The sequence below is a fragment of the Triturus cristatus genome, chromosome 2_1 (assembly GCF_964204655.1).
Source record: "Triturus cristatus chromosome 2_1, aTriCri1.1, whole genome shotgun sequence".
Lineage (NCBI taxonomy): Eukaryota > Metazoa > Chordata > Amphibia > Caudata > Salamandridae > Triturus > Triturus cristatus.
The window spans coordinates 171,822,045-171,844,570 of NC_140581.1; the positions used below are offsets into that span (position 1 = coordinate 171,822,045).

Genomic DNA, 22,526 nt, shown 5'->3' on the forward strand with positions numbered 1-22,526 from the left:
GGGCTGAAAGGTTTGCAAGTTTCCTTCTTGACCACCCGAGGAAAGGGTAATTCGCACCAGTAACCACGGTGACACCCTGCACTTACTTGAAAGATGTTTTGTGTCTCCTTAAGAGATTCCAGTTAGGAGGATAAAGCTACAAAGGGCAGAAAAAAATCCTTGGCAATCTTAGAAAGTCTTAATTGAAGATGAACAGGAACAAAATTGGTAACATGTGGGAGATAAATGCCAAGAAAAATAGGGAATTAATAGTCTTACGAAGCATCCATCTAATCATTTCCTCCTTATATATGGTATACAAAGGAGAATAAATCACATAAAATAGATTATCTCCATACTGGATTAGGGAATCAAGGAATTCAAGCAACAATCACTGGAAAAGCCACCATCTCGGAAAGGGTCATATACATGGCTGGCTGCACCTTTATCTTTAGAGATAAGGCATCTTTCTTGGAAAGAAGGCATCCTAAGAAGAAAACCTTTTTGACATCCTTCTTCCTATGCAAGTTTCCGTGCGCCAGCGGCCACTGTTCAAGGTCAGTGCCACATGCAAACCCCAGAACACCCTTCCGGGCAACAGCAGCCATGGAAACGCTGACACCGTTTCAGCGGTAAAGAGAGATGCCTTCCCATGCACTGAGCCCAAACATCAATGATGCACTGCCGCACCACGCACTGAGCGCGGACACCAAGAATGAGCGGACTTCTCAAATCTACACCTTTGCCTCTGGTGAGTTTCTGGCTGAGACTGAATATCCAAGCAGAATGGACTAGAATATTGCATCACTGTGATAGGTGAGTTGTGTAGTGACAGCAGAGGAGTGTATGACTGAAGAGTGCTAACAACATAAGTGGGACAAAAAGGACTTGTTATGTCCTAAACTCAGAGATGAAAGGGGGTTGAAGAGGAGGAGAGCAGGGGATCTTCTCAGGGGCCAAAATGAAATAATGGTGATCTTAACAAAACAATAAAAACAGCTTGACAACATGGAAAAGACAGGTTGGAACAGGTTAAAGGTAGATTGAAAGTGGTTGAAGATGGTTCCAGGCCTCTGTGCTGTGTTTTCATGGCCTGACTTCTGGTGCATATTTGACAGACATGATGCATGCTTTCTATGACAAGTGCCTCACTCCCCTTAGCCATTCAGACTCTCTAATGGTGGCACATATGTATTCTGGCAGTCTGTTCTATATAGTTGTGTAACATGATCGAGGTTGGCGACAACCCATCTTAAAAGAGCCTGTTTCCCCAGGAAATGACTTGATTTATGAAGAAAATAAACTATTAAGCTTTCCAGTCTAAAGTCCTGGCAGTAGAAGGTGATACAGTAGTTACGAATGGTTCATGAAAACTTATGTTGGGGATTGTCTCACACCTATGAAATCCAGCTAAAGAGTGGGGGTTGTATAAGGGAACTATTTATTGTAAACAGAGAAAGCAGATAAATCCTTCACAGAGAATTCAAGAGAAGTGATCCTCTGAAAGGCTATCAGAAGTATGAGAAAAGCTCAGCTCATTCGCTGTACATCAGCAAATAGTTTTTATTCCCCCCAAACGGTCAAAGAAACAGAGACATTGTGGAGGCATACATTTCAAAGTACATGGCTTGTAAAAAGATGCACTGCTTTAAACTCACACATGGCAGAAGTGGCTGTGAGAAGAAACAGGCAATATTAAGAAACAATATATTGATGCATTCATGGAGTCAAGTTCAAATTCCCTTAGAAACAAACTGACATGCTCAAAACAATATCCATTAACCTTAAACTCTATCATGCTGTGGATCTTGCAGAACTAAGCCACTTACATCAGCCATCTTGACTTCAAACTGAATACATAGTGACTGCAGCCTGATCTCGATACTTATCAAAATAAGCATCTGCAAAATGGATTAATCCTACCATTCAAGTCACCTGCAGCATCTCTGATGTTTTTGTCCTAAAGACCAAGAGGGAATTATAAACATGCACTGATTATCGACCACTGAATAATTTCACGTTAAAGGCGGATACTGTCTCCATTCATACCAGTACTTCTGGACTAGGTAAGATCTACTTCCAGTTATACCAAGTTGGATTTACGAGAAGCCTACCATCTCATCAGGATAAGATCAGGTGATGAATAGAAGACATCATTCAGAACAAGATATGGATTATTAGTTTATTTTCATGATGCCATTTGACCTCTGCAATGTCCTGGCAGCCTTTTAATTTTTTTATTAATGACATCCCTTGTGAGTATCTGCACTTGTTTATTACCATCTATATAGATCACATGGTGATTTATTCTACCTCCTATGAAGTACATGTAATTAATTTCACAATAGCTGTTTCTACTCTTCGTCAACATGGGCTATTTTCCCAGCTAAGTAAATGTAAATTCCATTCTACTAACATAAAAGTTTTGGTTGTATCCTGACTTTCCAAGTATCAAGCACTGATTGACTGGACAATACCGCACAATGAAAAGGACATTCATAGCTCCTTGGGGGTTAATACATTTCTACAGACACTTTAGCAATCATTTTTGATTGAAAATAGCCCCAGTTACGAGGTTGCATTCAGCCTGGTATTGGCTCATCCTGACACAAACCAACCAAACCATTTATTGTAGAAGTGGATGCCTCAGATGTAGGCATGGGTACCATTCTGTCTCAAAGAAACCCTGACACAGGGTTTGTTTAAAACATGGTAACATTGGCTTATACCCAATTGGCATTTTTAATTTACTTATAAGTCCCTAGTAAAGTGCACTACATGTGCCCAGGGCCTGTAAATTAAATGCTACTAGTGAGCCTGCAGCACTGATTGTGCCAACTGACATAGCTTTAAACAGGCCTCAGGCCGGCCACTGCATAGCTTATGTGTGCAGTTTAAACCTGCCATGTCAACCTGGCAAAATAAACCTTTTACTTGGCCTAAACCTTCCTTTTAGAATAGATAAGTCACTCCTAAGGTAGACACCAGACAGTCCCATGGGCAGGGTGCAGTGCATTTAAAAAGTTGGACGTGCATTTTCAAGTTTTGCATGTCCTGATAGAAGAAAACACTTGAATTCGTTTTTCACTACTGCAAGGCCTATCTCTCCCATAGGATAACATTGGAGTAGTAGTATTACATTTTATACATGTAATTTCCAAATGGGAAAAGATCACTGGTTCATGTTTAGTGTCCCTGGAATCCTAATATAAAATCCTAACTTATGGTAAAGTTTCATTTTAAATTACAATACTGAAAATGCCACTTTTAGAAAGTTGCCGTTTTCTTGCCTTAGCCATTTGGTGCCTGCAACCTTTCTCTGGTCACATGACTGGGTGTAGTTGGCAGTTGGATTTCGTTTTCTTCCTAAACAGCTACACACAAAGTTAACTTAGGAGTGACATGACTGGATGGGCCATCACTGACTGGATGGGAGGTGAGAGCTGGGCCCAACCTCACTTTCACCTGAATAGGCCATGTCCTGTCTCCACACAAAGGGCTGCAAACCCCTTGCAGTTGGTCTGGAGCCAGGAAGGGGAAGGCAGGGCATCTGTGCACTTCAAAGGCATGCCTCTAGAAGTTTCTCCCCACTTCAAAGCCACAACTTTGCATAAAAGGACCTCAGACACGACCATTTCAGTACAATTCTGGACCTGTGGAAACTCTGCCAGAAAGCTGGACTGCTATGCTGCTGAAGGACTGCCACTCGGCTGGATTGTACATTGTGCTTGACTCCTGCCTTGCTTTGCTGACATTCAGCATGCTGCACTCTTGCCTGGGTGAGAAGGATTGGACCTGCATCTCTTGAACCCAGAGTGACTCCAAGGGTTAGTTGGCTGGTGTCCTGATCCGATGCTTCAGGGACATAACAGGCTTTCCACCACCTTCCATCGACACCTGGATTCTGCCATCTGTGACTCTACCCTACCAGTCCTGAACCCTTGGAAGTTGGGTCAAGATGCTTTATCAGTCTCTGTGGATCCAGCGGAATGGACGCATCTCCTCTGCTGTGTGGCACAACCCTAGCAGAACCAACGCATCTCCACTCTGCTTTGTGGCTTAGAACCCACATCGCCACTGCGTGACACATCCTCAGCGCAGGTCCTCGCATTCCTTTTCAATGAAACTGGTTTCTGCATCACTGCCCCACAGCTCTTCAGAACTGATGCAGCCTCACCGCATCTCGGAACCGACCCATCACTTTGGCTGCATGACGCATCTTCAACGCAGATCCACACAACGCTCTGCAAAACAGAACTTAAGGTACTTTGTTCAGCAGACCTAACTGAGTCCCTAAAGTTGGCAGACGCACACTTACAGTCGGCATAAATTTGTGATTTTGTCCCGGTCCAGCATGACCAGATATCCACAGTTGGTGCTTTGTGCTTTTTGATGCAATTTCATCTAAAAACTTTAAAATTTGTAAATTACAAAGTCAGTTTTTGAGCCATTCAAGGCTAGGTTACTAATTTTCATCCACTGCTCTACTTGAAAGCTAAAAGCTGAAATTTTGGTGGTGAGTTTCAAGCTGTTTTTTATTTTCATTTCTAGCACAGTATTATTAACATACATACGCGAGTCAAATTTATTTAGGTTGTTGACAACTTCTAGAAGTCCCAGGTAGAAACTGAAAAAGTATGGGCAACAGGGAAGCCAAAGAGCGTTTCATGAGGTCAGATAGCCTTTGGTCCCAGTAAAGCCATTGGTTTTGGCAGGAAAAGCTCAAGGCAGGAGAAACCTGAATCTTCAGCCCAGTATCAACGTACCTGTGAGGAAAGCCACTTTTTTGCAGGCTCACCCCCTACTTTTTGCTACATTTAGTGCTGGTTTATTGACTCTGAACACTGGAGCACTGATGTCAAGCACCAAGGAATGACTTAAACCAGTTGCTAGCTAATTCTGACATAGTAATCAGCTTTTATCTCTGTGTTGCAGCACTGTATGATCCAGAGTATCAAATGTTGCTGATAAATGCAGAAATATGAATAACGCCAAGCTCTACCCCGTCAATAATATGAAAGATGGTATTTTGGAATATCCAATAATGCTGTTTTGATGCCTTGGTGTTGACCCCCAAACAATGTTTATAAAACTTTTACAAATAATATAAAAGCCCATCATCTTTTATATTGCAAAGTTTATCTCAATCCTACTGCCCCCTGCATAGAACTTTAGACAATGAAAGACACAGTGGTGAATCTTTAGAGTTTTATATTACACACCTCTTCTTAACCCCATGCATTGCCCATAGCTTCCTTCAATCCCTTCTGGTTTGATTAATATTAGCTTAATCCCATGTATCACAGCAGAGCGCAAGGATGAGACTAAGCTGTGTTGGGGAGAACACTACACTTAAACAATGTCGACCAAAACTTCCCTTAGAATCAATATATATATTAGATATAATGCAAGCACTGGCATCCAGAGATGAACTCTAGATAATTTCTTATTGAATCTAAACTAGAACAGAGGGATGTTCTCTTTCACCCATTATACAAAATGTGTTGGCAATGAGGTGTCAAGGGGTTGTACATAACCTCTCTAGAAATCTATAGAGATTAATACTGCCCACTACTTCAAATGTGGTATCATGTTTCTCAGGAAAATCTAAAAACTGTGTTTGCTTTAGAAGACTATCAATGTACCTTCTTCTTCAACACATTGACATACAATCTAGCTCCTGTCCTTTGTTTTCATTAACAGGTTTTCCAATTGTTGGATTGAGAATTCTACTGCAACCTCTATGTACAGTTTTTGTTTGCCCTCTATTCTCACTTATCTGAGGTTCTATCTCATCTAAATTACATAATCCACAACCTTTTTTGACTGAACCAAAAATGCTACCAGATCATACTAACCATGCAGAACTATGTCCACACACTTTGTTGTTTTGTTTTGTACTTACAAGCACTTTGCAAGGTCTTTTTGAATTTCCTTATCCGAGTACTTCAGACAATAAAGACTATGCTTGTTTATGTCTAAGGACAGGGAGATAACCTTTTCTTATAATCACGTTTAACAATTATACCAGCCTAATATTTTTTTAATTCCCATTGCCTGGGTACATTTAAAAACAATGGCTTGATTAACCCCTTCAGTGCCACGCCCTTTCCCCCTCCTGTGCCGGGCGTTGCACTAGTGGGTGGGGTTCATGACGAGATAGTCTCGTCATGGGCACAGCGCAACCGTGCTCCATGACGAGACTATCTCGTCATGGGCACTGAAGAGGTTAAAGAACAAGTAAGTACAACAGTCTCTTCCAGATTGTGTCGATCAATTTCTTTCCATAAAAACAATTTACTTTTTTATATCTCTTTTTGTCCAATGGGTTAATTTCTCTAATACTGATCTTTAGCTTTTATTTTTATGTTGTGTCTCATATGAAAATTGCCTCTAATTATTTTTCCTTCCAAGTCAATTTTAATACAGATTAATTACAATCATTTTTGCCCAGCTTGAATATGTTATAGTATAGATAACATTCTACAAAACCTAAAGATATGGAATTGTAATTCAACCACGATTATCTAGTGTTCAAGCACAATCTCTAATGAAAACAAAACCTACCCACACATCTTTAAAATAATAATCATATTCTTCATGTGTCTTTTCTGTGAATGTGCTTTTGAGGATGATTGAGTTGTTGCAGATACTCACCCTTTTCCGGTTTTGCTTCTGCTTTTCCCTAAACTCTTCCATTTTTCTAGCCTCGTCCCGTAAAATATTAGCCAGCTGTAGGTGACACTGTCCCACATTCTCTATCTCTAAAGCCAGAAACAGCACAGGAAAGCAATTTAGAAGGAAAGCAGTAGTAATGTGAAAAACAAAAACTGCACATGCCATCATGGATCTCAATTTAAAAACCTCACTGTCCTGGTGAAGAAAATAGGTTTGGCTAAACCTCTTACTGCAAAAAGCATGGAACACTGCAATAAATTGTTACACATTCTGAACATATCATATGTGATAATTTTTTACTTCTTATGGGTTAGCTTGAAAGACCTTCACCTGCTTATCTGCACATTTTTCCTTATTAAACTCAAGCACAATTTTCAAAGCATTTTCTATTGTTGTGTTTAACTAAAAACACTGCTAAAACTTTTTATAGATTGAAATTACTCTTGGAAACTCATGAGCAAGTCATACCCAAGACTGTTATAAAACACAGCACTACACTGAAAGAGATTTTTGAATCATGCCTAAAAATTCAGCAATAATTTCACAGGTGTAAGACAACTCTTCACAGAAAGGTTTTGTGAAATGACTTCTAATGACCGAATTTTTAGGTCCAACTGTTACTCATTGACAGCACTAAGTATTTTCTCTGTGTCCTTTAGGGGATAAGTACCAGAAATAACATTTCATGTATCCCTTCAAACCTCTTGCTGGCAGCTGATGAAGAAATATAAAGGGCCTAGTTTCAAGTGCCCTTTTCATTCTGATGGGACCAGTAAGTCTTGTTACTGACCCATCTGAATTACACGTTCTGGAGATTTAAAACAGATCAGGTGTTTTTCTCCCATAGAACGCACCTGCTTCAAGCAGGTGGTCTCTCTGAGATTAAACGTAGGGAAAATGAGACATTAATAGGGAAATGGGGAGCAGAATTATCAATCCATCCTTATTTGCTCATTTTGCATGGAAACTTAAAAGTAACAGTCTAATCCCCTGTTAATTCAGTGCTCCCCGAAGCTATCAGTAAAACTACCAGAACAATGGTATCCTCAGTAGTGTTTGATCCTCACCCTGTTCTTTAGTTCTGATTAATTTATTTGGTTCACGTAGCCTCCTACACTGCATACAGGAAATCTTAGGGGTGTTAGATGTATTAGGCATCAGGTGTGAATGATGCATATACAGTTCCATGAACAGACAAATTTAATTAGAGGACAGAAACATTTCAACTCCTGTTTTGATTATTCTCAAGGCCGTATCATTGTTTTGGTATGGTGCCTGAATATTGACTGCAAACTATCGTTTGACTATTATATTGTGGTCAAAATATTGTGATAGCTATAATATTGAGGGATATAATAACGAGGGTATATCTGCTTTTTACTTTTGTCGATTATATTGATGTTTAATATAATGTTTAGTAAAGTCTGGTAGGTATGTTGTATAGTTTTTTAATGGTGTTATTTTGATGATTAATAATATATTTTTAAAATTCAGTCATTGGTTTCATATGTTTTGTTTTTGTTTATTTTGTGGCGTCTCAATTCTTTGGGGGGTTGTGGGCTATTTTGAGAACTACATTCAGTAATGTTTTATTTAAAACATTTAACATTAATTATTTAATTATAAATATTTAGAATATTTAGTTATAATTTATTTGAAATTGGGCAAGCACAGACATATTAAAATTCAACGCAACAAAGGCTCTCTCATATGAGGCAGCCATTTGGAAAGAATTTTTCAACTTTGATGCTGATCTGTATCATGCCAAACCAGCTTTTATTAGTATCAAAATTTTTCTATTCCTTGATATGATTGAACTTGCATGGTTGGATGATGTTCATCGTCTTTACTTAGATGTGCCCTTTTCCACTGAGGAGATCATCCAAATCGTCTGTGTCATTCAAATGGCCGAGTCCCTGGGGCAGATGGATATGTCAAGAATTCCTGTCATACAAGGGAAACACGCCCTTATGTAAACAGGAGAGCTGTTACATAACTCAAGGGAAACACGCCCTTATGTAAACAGGAGAGCTGTTACATAACTCAAGGGAAACACGCCCTTATGTAAACAGGAGAGCTGTTACATAACTCAAGGGAAACACGCCCTTATGTAAACAGGAGAGCTGTTACATAACTCAAGGAAAACACGCCCTATAAAGGGAGGAACCGGGAGGTACAAGGCTGTCGGATATTGTGTTTACACCGACGTACCTGCTTCGTGAAGAGCAGTGTTCCGGAGTGGTGCTCCAGTAAGGCAAGAACGGAGGTAGGTCGAGTCGTTACTCCCTGGGCCGTGTCTTGCCCCATCGTCACCTGTGAAGGACCCGGAAGCTCTACCGGTCAACCGTTGGGCTTCGCTTTTTGACTCGGCTGAGTCCAAGCGCAGTGGCGCTTTTGCTGGTTGGAGTCGTAACTCCCAGCCCGACCAGAGACACAGGGACTGCCAGCTGTAACGCACACCAGGAGGTGTTTGCCGCGTTACAGACTCGGAAGTCCACAGGATCGATCGAGCGGCTGCTCTCGGTTCAGTCTTCTTGCTTGTGATTGGGGTATCGGTGACGCATCACCAGGAGGTGACTCCGCGTCCCGGTGCAGTCTGAGGAAGAGGTTGAGCGGCTGCTCCCTTCAGGTAGAGACCCCGGCTGGGTGTTTCCCTGACTCCTCGATTCTCCCCAACACTCTTCGTGCCCCTCACAGCCTACCGATTGGCATTGTCGGCCATTTCATTTCTGCCCTCTGTTGGCATACGCCGGGATCGGCGTATATGCAGAGGACGGTTAGGACCATCCGTGCTGTGGGCTGGTAACGTACTTAGCCTGGAGGATTCCAGTGACTATAACTTTTGTTTGTTCTTTGTATTTTATTTGCCTTCATTAAAAGAACTAACCCTTCACAAGTGGTTGCGTCCTCATTGTCGTGTCTGTTAAACGATCCTGAGACGTTCAGGGCGTTACAAAATATCCGACCTTAATAACACTAACTGTCTCCCGGTCGATAACAGACATGGCAACACTTGATGATGTGCTGGCTGCTTTAGCGGCCATGCAAGTTGAAGTGGCTGCCTCTAGGCAAGAAACAGCCGATGTAAAAGCCAGACTGGATGCTATCCAATTGGACCCGCTCACGCCCAGCACCTCCCTCACGAACCAGACCCCTGCGGTAGTAGTGGAAATGCCGGTAGCCATCCCCTTGGCAACACCAGAGAGGTACAGTGGGGATCCTAACACAGTGCAGGTATTCCTCACACAAGTGGCGCTACATTTATCGTGCAAACCAAAGGCGTTCCCCACGAGTCAGGCTCGTGTGGCTTTCCTTATATCCTATTTGGCTGGAAACGCGGCACAATGGGCCGTACCTCTGGTGAGCAGGGACGACCCCCTCTTATGTGATTGGGGTGCTTTTCGCGAGGAATTCCTGAAGGTATTCGACAGAAGGGCTGACTCGTACACAGCGGACCGTGAAATGCTTGAGTTGAGACAGGGATCCAACGACCTGGTGCAGTATCTCAACGCGTTCCGAAGGCTGGTTGCGGAAACCAAGTGGCCTGTTGCTAAACAGACGGCGCTCTTCCATCAAGGGCTGTGCGATGAGCTCAAGGACGCCGTGGCTCATATTGACCCTCAACCCAAGACATGTGAGGGCCTTATCAACCTGGTATTACGGCTGGAACATAGGCTAAGTGAAAGAAAGGGGGATCATGGGAGAAAAGGAAAATCCCTTCCATCCTATGTGACGGTGGGAAGTCCTGAAACTTCCACCGCATCCAAGGGAGAACCCATGGACATCAGCGCAATACGAGCGAGCCTCACAGCCACGGAGAAAGAGTCACGCCGTAAACAAGGATTGTGCCTATATTGTGGCAAAAAAGGCCACTACGTACGTGAATGCCCTGCCAAACCGAATACGTCACGTTATCGGGCCAACCGGTCGGTAACAGCCGTGGTGGACATACCGGCGGAAAACTAGAGGACTCCAAGACCAGAGAAGGGGCATCTCGGAGTCACTCATCCATCCCTTCACTTTCCAACTCGGTCACTAAGGGACAACGACACCTGTTTATCACGGTGCACGTGGGAGTGCATGACCAGTGGATACCCGTTGTGGCCATGGTGGATTCAGGGGCCACTGGCATGTTTATGGACCACAACGAGGCATGCAGGCTAGGGCTAGTGCTTCTTCCCAAAGCAGTACCCGAAGACGTCTATGCGGTAGACGGAAGGCGATTGGTGACGGGGCCCATCGGACAGCACACGGGGGTCCTTCCGATGAGATATGGGAGGAACCATTTGGAACAAATCGATTTTAACATCATCCGAGCGCCCCAATATGGCGTCATATTGGGATTGCCGTGGCTACAGAAACACAACCCCTTTGTGGATTGGCCAACACATCGCATCGAAATGACGTCACCGTATTGCATCCTGCATTGTGGAATAAGAACGGAATCCCTTGACGCAGATGAGAGCGGGAGTCAGACGGTGGCTACAGCGGCAGAAAAAGATGTGGCTCTCCCCCAGGCTTATCACAGTTTTGAGGATGTATTTGATGAGGTGAAGGCGGAAGTGCTACCACCACATAGACAGTTTGACTGCCAGATCGACCTGGTGCCAGGGGCCAGCGTTCCCAGCGGCAGGCTGTATGCCCTGACGGAGCCTGAAAACGTGCATCTCCGGGGGTACCTGGATAAACTCCTCAAGCTAGGATTCATCCGCCCGTCCAAGTCTCCGGCCGCCTCGCCACTCTTCTTCATCCCGAAGGCTAATGGGGAGCTGAGAGCCTGTGTGGACTTTAGGGCATTGAATGCGATAACCATAAAAAATCGGTACCCCTTGCCTCTCATCAGTGTACTTCTGGAACAGGTCAAGAAAGCTCGTATCTACACCAAGTTGGATTTGAAAGGGGCATACCATCTGGTGCGCATGAGGGACGGAGACGAGTGGAAGACCGCCTTTAAGACCAGGTTCGGCCTTTTTGAGTACCTCGTCATGCCGTTCGGTCTGTGCAACGCCCCGGCAGCCTTTCAGTACTTTTTGAATGAGGTATTCAGAGAGGAGTTGGATATCTACGTGGTCGTATATATCGACGACATCCTCATCTATTCGTCCAGTGTGGAGGAGCATGTACACCACGTCAAAGCTGTGCTCCAAAAGCTGAGGGAAAACATGCTGTTTTGTAAACTCAGCAAGTGTGACTTCCACGTCACATCCGTGGAATTCCTCGGAGTGATGCTGAGTCCAGAGGGACAGGAGATGGCAGAACGAAAGATCAAGGCGGTGAAAGAATGGCCAGTGCCCCAAAGCGTGAAGGACGTCCAAAGTTTCATTGGCTTCGCCAACTTTTACAGGCGGTTTATAGATGGATTTTCAGGAGTGGTGGCCCCAATCACACAGCTACTGAGGAAGTCCAAGGAGTTTGTCTGGTCCCCTGAAGCGAACAAAGCCTTTGAGGCCCTGAAAAGCGCCTTTGGTAAGGCGCCGGTGTTGGCTCACCCCGATCCGGATCTCCCCTACGTGGTGGAAGCGGACGCGTCGGATGTGGCGCTGGGGGCTATCTTGTCCCAACGCAACCACGACACAGGGGTGCTTCATCCCGTTGCGTACATGTCCCGCAAACTCAACGACGCCGAACGCAACTACCATATTGCGGAGAAGGAGCTTCTCGCAATCAAGGACGCCTTCACCGAATGGAGGCATTGGTTGATGGGGGCAAGACATGTGGTATCGGTGTACACGGACCATCGGAACCTACAGTTCATGACGGCCACTAGACACCTTTCTCCCAGGCAGCTGCGGTGGATGATCTTCTTTGCGGGGTTCAACTTCCGCATCACATATCGGCCGGGGACGGAAAACCGGAAGGCGGACGCCCTGTCCCGTCAATCTGCAGTTAAGGAACCATTGCCTGCAACCGAGCGTTCCATCATTTCCCCGAGGATGGTATTGGGGGTTATCCAACCGGATACTTTCCTGAGGGGAATAAAGAGAGGGATCAGGTCATTCGCATGGCGGAGGTGGCTCCTCAGTCACAGAGAATGGCAGCTGAAGGACGGGATACCCCTGAAGGGCAGGTGCCTATTGATACCCACGCCTAGGCTAAGGAAACAAGCATTCATCTGGTGCCATGACTCTCCATGCGCAGGTCATTTGGGCTTTGAAAAAACGGTGGCTAGCATGGGACGGCATTTCTGGTGGCCAACCATGAGAGTGGATGTCAGGAGGTGGGGACAGGAGTGTCCTACGTGTGCTACCATGAAGGCCGACCATGGCCGAACCCAAGGGCTCTTACATCCACTTCCGACCCCGGATAGACCATGGGATAGCATATCACTGGACTTCGTGGTGGGCCTACCGGTAGACCAGGGGATGACGGCAATACTGGTGGTGGTGGATTACTTGACGAAAATGGGGCACTTCATCCCCTGCAAGAGAGTCCCTACGGCCGGGGAATTGGCGTCACTACTCCTAAAGAATGTGGTACGACTGCATGGATTACCTGGGGTGATCGTGTCGGACCGGGGGTCGCAGTTTACTGCGCAATTCTGGAAGACTTGGTGCACTGCGCTGCATGTTAAGACCGCCCTGTCCACCAGCTACCACCCTCAAACGGACGGCCAAACCGAGCGCCTGAACCAAACGCTCAAACAATATCTGCGATGTTTTGTGGACCAGGGCAGGGAAGAATGGGTCGACTTGCTATGGGTTGCAGAGATAGCCTATAACAACGCCACTCACAGCTCCACACAGTCATCTCCGTTCTATAGCAACTATGGCCAACATCCCAGGTTCTTGCCATTTCTACATCCGTTCAGAGAGGACAGGATTCCCGCCACAGCGGACAGGGTGGCACACATAAAAGACACGTTGATGCGCTCAAGGGCTGTCCTAATAGAGGCCAAGAGAAGATACAAGGCTGCGGCAGATAGGAAGAGAAGGCCCGGGCCACTGTACCGCACTGGAGACTACGTCTGGATATCCACAAGAAACATGAGATTTCGAAAGAACAGTGTGTTCCATCCCAAGTACATGGGCCCCTATCGAATTACCAAGTGTATGGGTCCCGTGAACGTGAAGGTGTGCTTGCCCCAGTCATTGCGGATACACCCTGTCTTTCATGTATCATTGCTCAAACCAGCACCCTCCAAGCCGTCTGGGACACCTAGGCCGGTATGCGTGGAGTCGGAGGTGGAGTATGAAGTGTCGGGCATACGGGCGTCCAAATGGCGCAGGGGGAAGCTGTGGTACCTGGTTGCGTGGAAAGGCTATGGCCCGGAGGAGCATTCATGGGAACCGGCTGAAGGGGTTCATGCTCCGCGCTTGGTCTCCTTGTTCCATCGGCGTTTTCCTGCCAGCGCTGGACCCGTGGGGAGCCGCTGAGAGGGAGGATGTACTGTCAAGAATTCCTGTCATACAAGGGAAACACGCCCTTATGTAAACAGGAGAGCTGTTACATAACTCAAGGGAAACACGCCCTTATGTAAACAGGAGAGCTGTTACATAACTCAAGGGAAACACGCCCTTATGTAAACAGGAGAGCTGTTACATAACTCAAGGGAAACACGCCCTTATGTAAACAGGAGAGCTGTTACATAACTCAAGGAAAACACGCCCTATAAAGGGAGGAACCGGGAGGTACAAGGCTGTCGGATATTGTGTTTACACCGACGTACCTGCTTCGTGAAGAGCAGTGTTCCGGAGTGGTGCTCCAGTAAGGCAAGAACGGAGGTAGGTCGAGTCGTTACTCCCTGGGCCGTGTCTTGCCCCATCGTCACCTGTGAAGGACCCGGAAGCTCTACCGGTCAACCGTTGGGCTTCGCTTTTTGACTCGGCTGAGTCCAAGCGCAGTGGCGCTTTTGCTGGTTGGAGTCGTAACTCCCAGCCCGACCAGAGACACAGGGACTGCCAGCTGTAACGCACACCAGGAGGTGTTTGCCGCGTTACAGACTCGGAAGTCCACAGGATCGATCGAGCGGCTGCTCTCGGTTCAGTCTTCTTGCTTGTGATTGGGGTATCGGTGACGCATCACCAGGAGGTGACTCCGCGTCCCGGTGCAGTCTGAGGAAGAGGTTGAGCGGCTGCTCCCTTCAGGTAGAGACCCCGGCTGGGTGTTTCCCTGACTCCTCGATTCTCCCCAACACTCTTCGTGCCCCTCACAGCCTACCGATTGGCATTGTCGGCCATTTCATTTCTGCCCTCTGTTGGCATACGCCGGGATCGGCGTATATGCAGAGGACGGTTAGGACCATCCGTGCTGTGGGCTGGTAACGTACTTAGCCTGGAGGATTCCAGTGACTATAACTTTTGTTTGTTCTTTGTATTTTATTTGCCTTCATTAAAAGAACTAACCCTTCACAAGTGGTTGCGTCCTCATTGTCGTGTCTGTTAAACGATCCTGAGACGTTCAGGGCGTTACAGGATACCAGTGTTGTTCTACAAGGAATACGGTCCGACATTAGCACCTTATTTACTGGCAATGTGAAATATATATGGACCCTCCACCCTCATTTCGTTAGACCCTGATTGCCACAATCCTTAAGCCCGACAAACTGCCTAAACATTGCGATTTATACTGCCCGATGTCAATGATCAACATTGACAATAAAATCCTAGAGAAACTGATAGCTAACAGAATTCCTTTCCCTGCTCCATAGGTTGATTAGACTGAACCCATCTGGATTCATACCGTGGGGGTCTGCATCCCATAACCTTCACACAGTTTTCTCCCTTATCCACAAGTTACTGCAGTTACATCAGGTATTGCAGTTGTTGCATTACCTGATGCCTCCATAGTGTTTGATTCTTTGGAATGAATGTTCATTTTCTATTAATAGAAAGGATTAGTTTAGAGGGCAACTTTTTCAATTGGATCTGTAGTGTGCATTTGACAGAATGGGCTGGTTTAAGCGCCTTTCTGAATGTCCAGAGGTACTGGACAGGGATGCCGCTCTCTCCGGATATTATTTGTGATCACAATCGAGCCTATTGCTGCTCGGCTAAGATCAAGCCATTCAGAGAGAGGCCTCAGCTTCACTCCAAAGTGCCTCATTGTGTCGCTTTCCATCAACAATGTAATTTTATTTGTTTGAGACCATGCTCTTAACAACCTACCCATAATTTGGGAATTCTGTAATTCAAATTCATAGCATCTCTTAACAGGATTAAAACATTAGTCTTTCGTCTCACTTTGTTGAGTGTCTCCTTGAATTTCTTTTGAAATTGTTTACCACGTCTGTCAAATACCTTAGGGTTTGCATTAGCAGAGACATTGAAACAACTTTGGGGAGAATAACGGTAGAGCTGCTGCTAACCTGAAAGACCAGATTACGAAATGGATTAAACTACCACTGTCTCTGGCGTGTAAATTGGCTGTGGTGAAAACGTCTGTCCTCCTGAGGCTTCTATACCAGTTTATGAATATATCTATTCCTCTTACACAGTATTTCTTTAATCAATTTTGCTCCTGCATGATCAGACTTGCTTGGACTGGCAAATAACCACAATTAAAATGGGAAATGCTCACTCTCCCCTTTCATCAGCGGGGGCTAGCTACCACAGCTTATGAGCTGGATTATCTGTGAGCTCAGGCACCCACTTGGCGCACTTCTGGTATCATTCCTTGCTTTTCTAATCGCATGATTCAACCAACATTGACATAGCTAATCCAGTTCCACCTAACACTGTACTCTGCAAGCTTGTCAAGCGTCCCAGGAGAGAAATGAACACTATTTAGTCCTATAATGCACTTGCTGGCCCTGGGACAGACTCAGGAGTAGAGCTTCCCTGAACCAGCTATATGCACCCAGAATTCCACCTGCTCTGAACTCTAGACTGTCCTTTATGTGCAAACCAAAGGCAGTAAAACAACTAACACATTTAAACCTTTGCACATTCTGGATTTATACCCCATGGATCACTTTGTGTATGCTGCCAACATACGACAAATGTGCAACCACACCCTGCTAGATATATTCCTATAGTACACTGTAAATACTATAAACATGGAAGGAGATTAACCCTGCATTTCCCTCTACTCTTCTACATTTGCATCACTACCGAAAGTGATGGACGCTCCTTTCTTCCAGAAAACGGGTATCCTGATTATACTCCGTAATCCTAAGGGAAGCTCCTGTGCATGTCCCAGTGCTAAAGAGAAGTTATCTACTGACTTAGAGGTGTTGCTTAGTGCCAAGCAGTGGAAGATCTGCTGCTCCATGACCGCTGCTATTTCACCAAATTACAAATCGAGGCTGATCAATGCCAAGTCTCTTCGTAGAACATTGTACACCCCATTGTTTTTGTATGGATCTTACCACTAGGACTCTACAAAGTGCACCAGAAGGCCTACTTTCTGCACCTGGCTTGGCTATGCCCAGCAGGTTACTAGCCTGAGATAATGGAGGCCGTGATGGATATGATTGAAGCTGCTATTCCAACCACTTAACTCATTGCTCTGTTGGAATATGTCAAATACAATGTAAGAAGTACACTGCCCTTTTATTACTGCTTGCTAAAAGAAGAGTGGCACTTTACTGTGGCAAGGCCACCCTGACAGGTATAAGGACTGGTAGAAAGAAGCTGTATATGGTAGAAAGCAGCTATACTTCTATTGATGCCCATGAAGGTTAGACATAAGGATACATGGGACCTTTCACGGTGTACCTTCTTTGGCACTCCAAGACATGACCTAAGGACGACTGTCAATACTGCGCCTGCAGAGATTACAGACTGGATGTACGTAACTGAAATGTAATAATCTGTGTTTTTAGACTTCTTGGTAATATCTGTAACCACCACCTTCTTTTTCCCTAAGGAACATCAGTTGACATTGTGCATGAATTGGAAGGTGATCACTACCTTCTGCTATTAAGATACTGAAATCTGAAATGAACTGAAAATATCATAGTGTGAGAAACACATTATCTATTGGGCATTTCAGAGATCCAATATGAAAGGTTTGGGTGGCTGGAAAGTCAATTAGAAAGCGACCATTTAAACAAATTAGACCTAACTTTTGCATCAATTTTGCCCACTTATTATCCATCTTTAGACAACTGCTAGCGGGAATAGCTGCCAATTTGATATTGTGTGCCTTAAAAAGCTCATCAAAGTAATTTCAACCATTACTTGGGATAATTCTTACATTCAAATCACTCACTATAAACATCAAGCCCTTTGGATAAACATACATGCATTCCTGCACATTGTCTAAATAATAACTCAGTTGGATTTCATTATAAATATTATCTTCCATATGGACATTTACATTTACCACAATCAAAACATCACTATCTGTTGAATTTTGGTGAAGGTCTATTTTACAAATATGCAACTATTCACATTTTGAGGACAAACATTTTACATCTTTTGCTATCCTTGTAGAGGTTAGAGTGAACAGCCCTCCCGAGGGGTGCCCCAGCACATTTCCTTTTGCATCAGTACTTATTTGTCAATGGTGATCACCTCCCAGCACAGTCAGCATTCTTGGATACTTCATTCTCTTCTTTGTTTGAATCTTCCTGTCCTCCTTAGCCTTTTCAGTCCATTAGCATCCCAATTCACTACTCTTAGACCATGGGGGAGGGGACCATCTCCTAATGTATACCACTCAGGCCACCCTCTTCAAACTCATTCTCCTCAAGTTCATTAGTGGCATTTGCAAAGTGCCAACAATTGTGGTGATCTGCAGTATTAATTATTTGGATCTGCTGAAATAATTATGAGTGCTGGCTGAGTGACTTAGGAAAGCAGATACACTGCAGATGTTGTGAAGGAAAAAGACGGTTTCTGTTAATTCTGTCTCATTGTAAAATGTGATGTATAGCATGTATATTGTAAAACTATACACCAGCACAGACGTGTTGTATACCGTGTGTATTGTAAAACTACTGGCAAGCACAGACGTGCTGTATAACATGTGTATTATAAAACTACACACCAGCACAGATGTGTTATAAAGCATGTATATTGTAAAACTAGCCCAGCACAAATAAGTATAAATTACTTCTTAGGCTGTATAGTTAAAGGCGCACTGAACCACATTGTTTAGGCTCAGCGGTATATTGGAATTAAGAAAAAATGCTTGTAATACTGTTGACAAGTTTTGTTGGTTTTAAGGATATTTATAATGTTAGTTTAAGTTGACACTAATACGTGTCTGAATGAAGTTAAAGATGGAGCTTTAAAACTGCCGCTTCTTTTTCAGCTTCCCTAAAATTATACGGGATCGCATTTTACCCTTTTATGTTTGCATCTGGTCTCACTGCACTTCCAATTAAGTGTTTCGATCAATATTTGTATTGTGAGGGCACCCAGTGACCAAATCGACGCATCCAATTCCAACATTCCACCAACACCAATATCTGTATGATCATTAGCTACCACACACATCATTCCAAGTACATCATGCATCATGAGCTTGTCCCATTTATGCAGCTGCCCTGTTCTTCCTTAAACTCCAGCATTGATCATAAGGTGAGTGGAAGCATTTATGGCAAACGTGTCCAACGTTGGTCAACAAAGTGTCATATCTATCCAAGATTGTCAAGATAACCGCTGAACTAAATCTTTCCAATTCTTTCTGATATCCAGAAAAGTGGGCGTGGGTCACAGATAATAGATGGCATTAAGACAGAAAACCTATGATACTGAGCATGCAAATACCACAGCATATACATTGTTATTAGGGATGAAAATGAGTAACTTACGTTGCTTGAAGACATCAAGGGACCTCTTCAGTGTGCTAGAATATAAACAATACAAAGTTACCATTGATTTTTTATTTAAATATATCTTTATTGAGTTACATGCCTGATTACAGGCAACAGCAATCAGAGGCGACTTCAAACATTACATGCAATAAAGTCAACCAAACCACCCCCCATTTCCTCCCAACACAATAGCACACATGTATAACAGGAAAGCAGTATTCCCCAACTTTGGTGTTGTCTATCCCAATCAACAGATAGGAAGATATTGTGGATGTACTTGTGTCCTCCTCCCTCCCGTCAAAAGAAGACACACAAGCTACTATATATGTCACGCCAGGTGACTCGAATACTTTGATGTCTCTTCTTGCTTGGTATCTGCATCCGCTCCAGGCTCTATCAGCCCATCCAGCATGTCCCCGACTTTTGTAGGTCATCCTCTACTATTTCCTCAGTGCGCACTGCCCTCACTCTTCTTTCATCTGCCAGTTCCCATTCCCTCAAATCTTTTTGCCAGTATACATAAATAGGGGATTTATGGGATAGCCAATGTATCACTGATCTATCTATGTTTACCCAGCACTAATCCCAGAGCAGCAAAACTGAATCTAATTCTCCCATTTTTTGGGAGTGGTATTGGCCCCGGCAGGCAGTATGTCCTTGCGGGGCCGCACTTCCAGGTCACATGTTGAAACGTCCAGGTCACACGTTGAAACGTCCAGGTCACACGTTGAAACGTCCAGGTCACACGTTGAAATGTGGCTCTGGGATCCCACGCCTAATAAAAGCTGGTGATCAATTTGGAAATATTTTGCGTAATCTTTCCGGTGTGAGGTATGTGCGATGCAAGAAGTTAGAGTGAATTAGTTTGAATCTGGCATTACTAGCGATGTGAAGGTTACCATTGATTAATACTAATAACTGTTTATTCTTCTTACTTTCTCTGCGTTATGTTGTAATCCACAGTTCTAATCTTTAGAATACTACCATGCACTTACTAGCAACAAAAGTAGTTATGCATAATTTCATAATTCCTGTCAGATCTTACAGAGTGGGCATACTTGATGAGCTAGGCCCTATCTCTGGAGGTGTGCAAGAGTTCTAGCACCTCAGCCAGAAGAGGAGTTTGTAAAGGGTCATCCTGGCTTACCGTGGTGCAATAGAATGCAGATTAGTCAAAAGCAATAAACTTTACAGGCAGATCTGAAGGGGAACTCATGAAATAACTCAATTTTCAGGGTCTTCAAGAGCATTGAGAAACTGTAACGCCCTGAACGTCTCAGGATCGTTTAACAGACACGACAATGAGGACGCAACCACTTGTGAAGGGTTAGTTCTTTTAATGAAGGCAAATAAAATACAAAGAACAAACAAAAGTTATAGTCACTGGAATCCTCCAGGCTAAGTACGTTACCAGCCCACAGCACGGATGGTCCTAACCGTCCTCTGCATATACGCCGATCCCGGCGTATGCCAACAGAGGGCAGAAATGAAATGGCCGACAATGCCAATCGGTAGGCTGTGAGGGGCACGAAGAGTGTTGGGGAGAATCGAGGAGTCAGGGAAACACCCAGCCGGGGTCTCTACCTGAAGGGAGCAGCCGCTCAACCTCTTCCTCAGACTGCACCGGGACGCGGAGTCACCTCCTGGTGATGCGTCACCGATACCCCAATCACAAGCAAGAAGACTGAACCGAGAGCAGCCGCTCGATCGATCCTGTGGACTTCCGAGTCTGTAACGCGGCAAACACCTCCTGGTGTGCGTTACAGCTGGCAGTCCCTGTGTCTCTGGTCGGGCTGGGAGTTACGACTCCAACCAGCAAAAGCGCCACTGCGCTTGGACTCAGCCGAGTCAAAAAGCGAAGCTCAATGGTTGACCGGTAGAGCTTCCGGGTCCTTCACAGGTGACGATGGGGCAAGACACGGCCCAGGGAGTAACGACTCGACCTACCTCCGTTCTTGCCTTACTGGAGCACCACTCCGGAACACTGCTCTTCACGAAGCAGGTACGTCGGTGTAAACACAATATCCGACAGCCTTGTACCTCCCGGTTCCTCCCTTTATAGGGCGTGTTTTCCTTGAGTTATGTAACAGCTCTCCTGTTTACATAAGGGCGTGTTTCCCTTGAGTTATGTAACAGCTCTCCTGTTTACATAAGGGCGTGTTTCCCTTGAGTTATGTAACAGCTCTCCTGTTTACATAAGGGCGTGTTTCCCTTGAGTTATGTAACAGCTCTCCTGTTTACATAAGGGCGTGTTTCCCTTGTATGACAGGAATTCTTGACAGTACATCCTCCCTCTCAGCGGCTCCCCACGGGTCCAGCGCTGGCAGGAAAACGCCGATGGAACAAGGAGACCAAGCGCGGAGCATGAACCCCTTCAGCCGGTTCCCATGAATGCTCCTCCGGGCCATAGCCTTTCCACGCAACCAGGTACCACAGCTTCCCCCTGCGCCATTTGGACGCCCGTATGCCCGACACTTCATACTCCACCTCCGACTCCACGCATACCGGCCTAGGTGTCCCAGACGGCTTGGAGGGTGCTGGTTTGAGCAATGATACATGAAAGACAGGGTGTATCCGCAATGACTGGGGCAAGCACACCTTCACGTTCACGGGACCCACACACTTGGTAATTCGATAGGGGCCCATGTACTTGGGATGGAACACACTGTTCTTTCGAAACCTCATGTTTCTTGTGGATATCCAGACGTAGTCTCCAGTGCGGTACAGTGGCCCGGGCCTTCTCTTCCTATCTGCCGCAGCCTTGTATCTTCTCTTGGCCTCTATTAGGACAGCCCTTGAGCGCATCAACGTGTCTTTTATGTGTGCCACCCTGTCCGCTGTGGCGGGAATCCTGTCCTCTCTGAACGGATGTAGAAATGGCAAGAACCTGGGATGTTGGCCATAGTTGCTATAGAACGGAGATGACTGTGTGGAGCTGTGAGTGGCGTTGTTATAGGCTATCTCTGCAACCCATAGCAAGTCGACCCATTCTTCCCTGCCCTGGTCCACAAAACATCGCAGATACTGTTTGAGCGTTTGGTTCAGGCGCTCGGTTTGGCCGTCCATTTGAGGGTGGTAGCTGGTGGACAGGGCGGTCTTAACATGCAGCGCAGTGCACCAAGTCTTCCAGAATTGCGCAGTAAACTGCGACCCCCGGTCCGACACG

The 22,526-nt window shown here is 45.1% G+C and overlaps 1 protein-coding gene across 2 annotated transcripts in view; it reads right to left on the minus strand.

Moving 5' to 3' along the window:
- Window positions 1-22,526, minus strand: part of PSTPIP2 (proline-serine-threonine phosphatase interacting protein 2) — a 348,974-nt gene that overhangs the window by 98,948 nt on the left and 227,500 nt on the right. For both annotated transcript variants that reach the window (XR_014969634.1, XM_085629151.1), the window contains exons 4-5: window positions 19,358-19,392; window positions 6,637-6,743 (exon numbers count right to left, since the gene is read on the minus strand). Coding sequence is in view for 1 of the 2 variants with exons in the window: in XM_085629151.1 (XP_085485277.1) it covers window positions 6,637-6,743; window positions 19,358-19,392 (142 nt within the window). In the remaining variant the exon portion in view is untranslated. The remainder of the gene's footprint in view (window positions 1-6,636; window positions 6,744-19,357; window positions 19,393-22,526) is intronic.